Source organism: Triticum dicoccoides, chromosome 6B, assembly GCF_002162155.2.
Source record: "Triticum dicoccoides isolate Atlit2015 ecotype Zavitan chromosome 6B, WEW_v2.0, whole genome shotgun sequence".
In the NCBI taxonomy this organism is placed as follows: Eukaryota; Viridiplantae; Streptophyta; class Magnoliopsida; order Poales; family Poaceae; genus Triticum; species Triticum dicoccoides.
In genome coordinates, this window is record NC_041391.1 from 627,410,181 (window position 1) to 627,417,934 (window position 7,754).

General features: G+C 49.1%; 1 protein-coding gene across 1 annotated transcript in view; it reads left to right on the plus strand.

Moving 5' to 3' along the window:
- Positions 1–451: 451 nt before the first annotated feature.
- Positions 452–7,754, plus strand: part of LOC119321351 (60S ribosomal protein L36-3-like) — a 7,432-nt gene continuing 129 nt past the window's right edge. The window contains exons 1-2 of the mRNA XM_037595070.1: positions 452–634; positions 6,976–7,175. Coding sequence (XP_037450967.1) covers positions 452–634; positions 6,976–7,175 — 383 coding nt within the window. The remainder of the gene's footprint in view (positions 635–6,975; positions 7,176–7,754) is intronic.

The following is a 7,754-nucleotide window of genomic DNA, read 5'->3' on the forward strand; positions in this document are numbered from 1 at the left end:
GATACCACGGAGAGATCGGCGGTTTCCCTCGAGGAAGACCGCCGGACACAATGAATACCCTAGTTTGGAACTGCCGGGGGGGGGGGGGGACCGCCGGACAGTTCATGAGGTTTTGGCCCTCGCAAAAGCCAATAACCCCAAGCTTGTCTTTCTGTGTGAAACTAGGCAAGCTACTGTGAAAGTAGAGAAGCTGCGATGGAGACTCAGTCTGAAAGGTTTTCATGGTGTGAGTAGTGATGGAAGAAGTGGGAGCTTAGCACTTTTCTGGGATGAGTCCCTCTCTGTCACGGTGATTGATTCTTGTAATCGTTTTATTGATGTTAGTGTGGTCGATGGTGGGCCAGGCACTTCTTGGCGAGGCACCTTTGTCTATGGGGAGCCTCGGGTTGAAAATCGTCATCGCATGTGGGAGCACCTTTGCAGGCTTCGTGCTTACTCGCGTGAGCCGTGGATGGTGTGTGGTGATTTCAATGAAGCTTTGTGGCAGCATGAGCATCTGTCGAGGACCGAGCGTTCGGAGGCTCAGATGGTTGCCTTCAGAGATTGCTTGGAGAGGTGCGAGCTCGAGGGCCTTGGTTTCTCGGGTATTCCGTTCACATATAACAATGGCCAGGATTCAGACCGCAATGTTCAGGTCCGACCGTGCTTGTGCAGACGAAGCTTGGCGTGATACGTTTCCGCTTGCAAAGGTGGTTCACTTGACCACCTCATGTTCGGATCATTGTCCCGTTTTGATACAGTTGGAGGGGATGCAGGACCAACAGCGTTGGCCCCCATGTTTGTGTTATGAAATCATGTGGGAACGTGACAATACCCTGCCCAATGTAATAGTTGGAGCTTGGAATAAACACAAGTCCCCTGGCAGCTTGGGTTCGGTAGCCACGTCCTTACGGGAGGTTTTAAAGGAGTTGAAGGAGTGGAGTAGATTGAAGTTTGGCAACGTGTTGAAGGATATTGAGAGGCTCCGTTCGCAACTGGCAGACCTGCAACTGGATGGAGCGGACCATGCTCAAGTACGGGAAAAAATGAACCAGCTCGACGAGCTCTTATACAGGGAGGAGATGCTATGGCTCCAGCGGTCACGCATCACCTGCCTTACACTACTAGAAATACCACTACTAATGGCGCACCTAATATGGCCATTAATGGCGCATCACTGGTGCGCCACTGATAGCACGCCATTAGTAATTTTTACTAATGGCGCACCAGCTGGTGCGCCATTAGTATCTGGTATACTAATGGCGCACCACCTGGTGCGCCATTAGTATATGCGAGGGTGCGCCATTAGTATGCCTCCCAGTTGGCATGTATACCCAGGTGCTTTGGCATACTAATGGCGCACCACCTCTGGATGCGCCATTAGTAACCGCAGCATACTAATGGCGCACTACCCGGTGATGCGCCATTAGTATGCACTGTCATACTAATGGCGCACTGTCGTGTGATGCGCCATTAGTATGAATATTAGGTTTTTTTTTATTTTTTTATTTTCTGTTTTTTGCACAGGTTACAAAATGTATAATTTGACAAAATATAGACAGCACACATCAGCAATAGATTCATCAAATACAATAGAAGATTAGTCTTTGAATACAATTCATCATATTAGTCTCCGAATACAATTCATCATATTAGTCTCCGAATTAAAAAGACCGAACAAAGATAGAACATTATATTACAAGTCTCGAGACCGCGAGTAGCGAGTTTGTCTTCGCATTACAAGTCGATATCGATCATCTAAACTACCATCACATAGAAGAGAGTTGCGGTCATCACGATGAGCATCATCACGATGAAACTCGTCTTCATCCGGTTCCTCCAACGCTCCCTCCCCTCTCCCGCTAGATAGCGGGCGTATCTAGATTCGGCCTCGGCCCTAGTGGTGTATCCTTTGTAACTGTTACCGCTGAATCGGTGAACCTGTCTCCGACACTCCTCCCAGTCATCGTAGACTCCGGGAACCTTACCCTTGTACACGACATACGTCGGCATCACTATGCACTAGCCAAACGAAACGTTAGTACCAATTCACAGACAATACATAAGCAATATATAATTATGCAACAGAACGATCGGAAGAGAAAAGCAAGACATTAATAGCATCGATTACATCTAAGTTGAACGACTCTCAAAACCAAAGAGACATACTACAAGTTCATTAAAGTTTAATTACAACATGAGCCAATCGATGTTTCAGAACTAGACAACTCGACTCAAGGGACCGGAGGGTGGATGAAGCCGCCGTCTATCGTGGGAGTCATGAAAGAACGGGCGTTGTCATCCTGCATTTGTAGCATTGTGTCGATGTCACTGTTGGACGGTTGATTTCTGAGGTAGAACTGCCCCGAGGTACGAAGGACATCTTGATGGATGATTTCCGCAAACTCCGACTGGATGCGAAAGAATTCTTGTCGGAGGTCCGCGTCCTGGATTGCCGACACGCTCGCGGCCCAATCTTGGAGTTTACTCGGTAGCAGAAGTTGATGATGGTCCCGTACGATCGCCCGCATGTGATGGATGGCATAGTAGGCACCCTTCTGACCGCCAGGCGGCTGCTTGACGCAGCAGAACGTCGTATTGTGGGAGAACACGTGCTTGCCGTACTTACGAATAGTCCTGGTGAAGGTGCCTCCAGATTGGGCGTAGCCGGGGAGAACATCATCAAGAACCTTCTTGACATTTGTGTAGTCTACGTTCGACTGACGGTCCGGGTCGAAATACGTGGCCATGGAATATTTGGGGCTTAGGAGGATGAGCGTGCAACGTGTGTCACTGCAGAAAACACGGAATGTTAAAAGAAAAATGATCGAAAAGTAAGAATTCATATGTTACGGGCCGGTTGAGGGGAGGACTTACTCGGGAAAGTAAGGCACGAGGAAGTTATCCTTATCTTGGTTTGCCAGAATGACGCCTTCGAGGTAAGAACTCGCGACTTGCCGGTCCCCAGCGCTGCCCAAGATCTTGGCACGCATGTAGAAGGGGTCGACTATCACGATGTCCGGGGTCTTGTCGCGAATGATCCGCATCTCCATACTCAGCGAAAATAGCCGAACGAAGGTGTAGTGCAGCGGATGAAGGTTAAACATAGCAAAGATGTCATCAAACCGCAGGACGATCGTACCCCCGATGTCGCCATCCACAAAGCCCTTGCCCTCTGGCACCTTGGCCACGAAAACCGGGTATGCCACATCCTTCTCTCTGAGACGCCGCTTCTCCAAAGAAAGAACACTGTCATGCAGACTCCGCATAGCACCGGTTGCAGCATTGAGCATATTTGGTGGTAGCATCGCCCTACCCGCCACATGCACCCTCCTCGAGATATCCTGCGGTGAAGGTGGCCCGTCCTGAGCACGGATCGTACTCAGTGTCGGCTGGCTCGCACCCTTCTTAGTCTTTCTTTTGCGTGCCTTCTTCTTCTCCTGTAATGGGACCGAGTTCTGCTCACAGACCGCCTTCTTGAGTGTGTTGGGGCTGATAATATTTCGCACCTCGCCTATCTGAGGCTCGGTGAAGTCGGCAGCTGGAGGCGTCTCCTGAGAGCTGAACGCCAGACGGCGCCTGTTGCAACTTGGCTTCTCCGCGGTACGAGCTAGATCGCACACGTCTTTTGTTGGGTTTGGTTCTTGAGAAGGAGGCCCCATGAAGTCGCCATCGTACCCATGCTCGGCAAAGTACTGATCGATGTTGCCAAATGTATCATCGTTGTCGTCGTCGTCGTTCTGATCCTGTGCCATATGCATGTTTGGATCCAGTGGCATAGGGATGTCCGGCACCGTTACGGCGGTCTTGCCATGGGGCCGACTTGGCGCCGGCACGACTGGCGGTGTTGTCTTTGGGGTGGTGTCCCCCGCCCCCAAACGAATCTGGCTCTTCGGCCAAAGCAGGGGCCAGCTCAGGCAGGCGCTGAGGGTCATCACGTCATCATCGTCGGCCCCGACGGGTCGAATCGGAGGTAACAAGTCGTCGCAGCCTGGCAGCACCCGAACCAGTTGAACCCTAAACAAGTTGGGTGGCATCTGGGTACCGTGGAACAAGGGGTTGCCCGGTTGAACGATTTTGCCCTTGGCGACATCGACCAACTCGTTGTTCACGAAGTGGAGGAGAGTGCACGGAACGTCGGCGACGCCCTGCGAAAACATGTAGGGCGTCAGGGATGCCCAGTCAAAGGCAAGGAGATGAAGTCCTCGGCCGAGAGAGGCTTAATTAGTTACCGTGATGATGGCGTCGAGCTCGGCTAATGTCGAGGCACCGCCAACGGCGGGCGTGCAGTTGACGGAGCGGCCGCTTGCTGAAGAGGTGCCGGCCGGCGTACACCCGGGTGCATTAAGCTCCCGTGCCGGCGTCGGAGACACCAATGCCGCCTCCGCCGGAGGCACCAATGGCCCCGCCATCGCATTATGCGAGTTGCTGGCCGTGAAGCTAGGAATCGGGGGCGGCCCTTGTTGGCCGCCCGCAATCCACGCACTCAACCCCGAGATCAAGGTAGGCACAAGGGCGGTGATCGTCGCTCCGAGTCGTTTTGTTCCACTTGCTCTTGGACAATCTCCGGAATCCGCGCCACCTGTGCCTTGAGTTCTTGAACCTCTCGCGCCTGGCTTTCCGAGCTGGTCTTTTTCTCCTTCCGCACACCAGCGGTATAGTATGACCCCCATTTTGTCGACAAGCCTTTGCCGGCCACACGACCAGCTGACGTCGGCTTACTGAGCTTATCCTTGTTCTTCATTATATTCAACCCCCTATTTAGAGTGGTGTCCCAAGGGTTGCTCTGAGTCGACCCCGCGCTACTGCTTTCAGTCGCCTGCGGAAGGAATGTGAACCATTTAGAAATTCGGCTTCATTAATTAGAATGCAACCATATGGAGCTAATTACGCGGGGGTGTATTCCTTACCAGAACAAGCTCAAGCTGCCTGGTCTTCGGATCCGTGGTAAGCTCCTTTGTTTTCGGGTCCTTCTTGTACCGGGCCCTGACAAAGTTCCTGGTCTGCTTGTCACCGTATTTATCGAAGAGGGGCGGTAGGCCTTGCTTGGCACGGTCCGCCTCCTCCTTATCCCATATAGGCTCCGCCACTCTGTAACCGCCGGGACCGAGTGTGTGTTCCCCTATGTTCAGCTCCCGCATTTGTTTCCCCCACTCACTTGATTGGGAGCTTGCGGTGCTCGAGCAATTGATCTTGAAGTCGTTGTAGTCATCTTCGGTGATCGAAGGATTTTTCTCCTTGATCTTCTCATAACTCTCACCTTTCTCGATCATTCTCTTCACAGTGCTTTTCCAAGTAGACAGGGCCTTGCTCATCTTCGTGAGGGCAGCATTGTTCACTTTATTCCCTTTGAGGCTTGTGTTTTCGAATTCAGCGGGGAACTTGTATCGTTCGTGCAGCTTCGTGAAGAGGAGGTGGCGCAAATTCCCCCGGTCAGGATGCCTCAGGTTCTCGGTGTTGATCGAGACGGTGCTCCGGACAATGCACCCGAGCTGAAGCGAGTACCCCTTGACTATTCGTTCGGGCGCCGTTGGATTCCCGTTGGAGTCCACTTCAGTAACTTCCTCCTTGAGGGTGCGGAGCACGATCGGGCGCCGGTCCTTCCGTTGCCTCTTCGGCTGGCTGCTATCTGTGCGTGCGCCGCCATCATCAGTGGTGGCATCCTCGGCGGCACCATCAGTGGTGGCATCAGTGTGGTCATCCTCGGCGGCACCATCCGTGGTCTCAGGATCGGTGGGGAAGGCGGCGGCCTCATACAAGTGAGGTTGTTCCTCCTTCTCCTGGGACAGCTCCCAGAATGCCTTGCCGCCCGAACCCCCGGCCTCATCGTTGTGGGCCATGTTTCTCTCTAAATAGAAACAAAGTTTGGTCAAAAAGTTGGTTATTGTCAAGGAACAAGATCATGGTCTCATCATTTAGGGTTTGTCGACACCGAGGCATCCTAAAATCTAAGCTTTTATCATTGAGGGTTTTTCGACGCCAAGGCACCCTAAAAGCCTAACTTTTCATCATTTCGGTTTTTATCGACACCGAGGCACCCTAAAAGCCATGCATTAGTCACAAGTACGCCGGGGCACTTGATCCTACTTAATTAACTACTAAGATACCCCGGCCCATGCATTAGTCACAAGTACCCCATATGTCCTATTTTTAGCAAAGTCATGCTAAAATTCACGGAAAATTTCAGCATGACCTTTGCTGAAAATAGGACATATGGAGTACCCGAATTTGCTGGAACGGAAGTTAATCGACATTCCAGCAAACTCAAGGGCCTCTCGGGTGGACAAGGCAAAAAAGGCCTCCATCACAACATGGAAAATACATTGGCATGTGGACTGGAATGTGGCTTCATTTAACAACAACAGTTTCACACAGAAAACAGAGCGGAATTCATTGAGATATTTGCATTGCTAGCTACATTTCAGTGCCAAATTTCACCAATTTAAGCAAAACTACCGTTTAGCTAGCTACAGTTCAGTGCCATATTTCACTGGATTAAAATAAGCACATACACATAACTGACAGCACACATACACATCACTGATTTAACGAAATTTGCACACAACTCAGTAGCACTTCATCATCATATAAAGTATATTAGCAGCAGTACAAATAAAGAGACATGATCAAAGTACTTCATAATAAACCCAAGCAACTTCATAATAAATCACTAGTCCTACTTATTGATGGTTTCTAAATCATTTATTTGATCGATAACAAATAGCCTTGTCCTGCACAAAATCTTTGTCCTCAGCTGTAAACTGAACTATTGTCAGGTCATGTTGTCAGGTCATGTTGAAAGTAAAATAGGACCTTGCTGTGTTTGGGACCAAATTGTTATTTGGCTATTCTAGCTGGCTTTTTTTAGCGAATTGTAACTTGTGTGAAGTTGAAACAAAGTTAACTTACATGCTCCTATATGCTCAGCTGAATTATTATAACATGTCTATCCAGTTTGCAGTTATTCTTACAATGTTATCTTGGCATATTTTGCAGAAAGGTACCAAGAGGGTGCAATTTGTCAGGAACTTGATTAGGGAGGTTGCTGGATTCGCTCCCTATGAGAAACGTATCACTGAGCTTCTTAAGGTTGGAAAGGACAAGCGTGCACTCAAGGTCGCCAAGAGAAAGCTTGGTACTCACAAGAGAGCAAAGAAGAAGAGAGAGGAGATGTCAAGTGTCCTTAGGAAGATGAGGTGTGTAACCACTCTGACTCACCATTTATATTATGAACATTATTTTTCTGACCATGTTCATTAGGTTTTGCTTGATTGAATTACAAATGGTTGTATGATTATAAGAGTCACACCTGTGTGCGGGATGGTCTCAAGTCAAGTTAACAATATCTGCCAAAACCTAATACAAATGAATCATATGAATAAAAATGATTGATGCAGAATCCAAAATGGCAACTGGCATACATTGCTAGCAAAGTACTATTTCAATTGATCAGAGTTTTGAGTTGGCTCTGTGGCAAAACAATGTTAAGCACGCTTTATAAGCACGCTTTCAGCACTAATTTAAGCTGTTGCCAACTTCTGCAGAACTTAAACTTGGCTTGCTGACTAAATAATACTACCTCCGATCTATAATAAGTGTCGCAGTTTTGAACTAACCCCGGTTCAAAACTGCAATACTTATTTTGGATCGGAGGGAATACTACGTTAAGTTGCCTTCTGCTATTTGATCTCACAACTTTTTCTTCCAAGTACTGAATTTGACTTGTATCATTTGTAAGAATTGTGGACTCTTCATTCCAGCCCCAAATATCTACT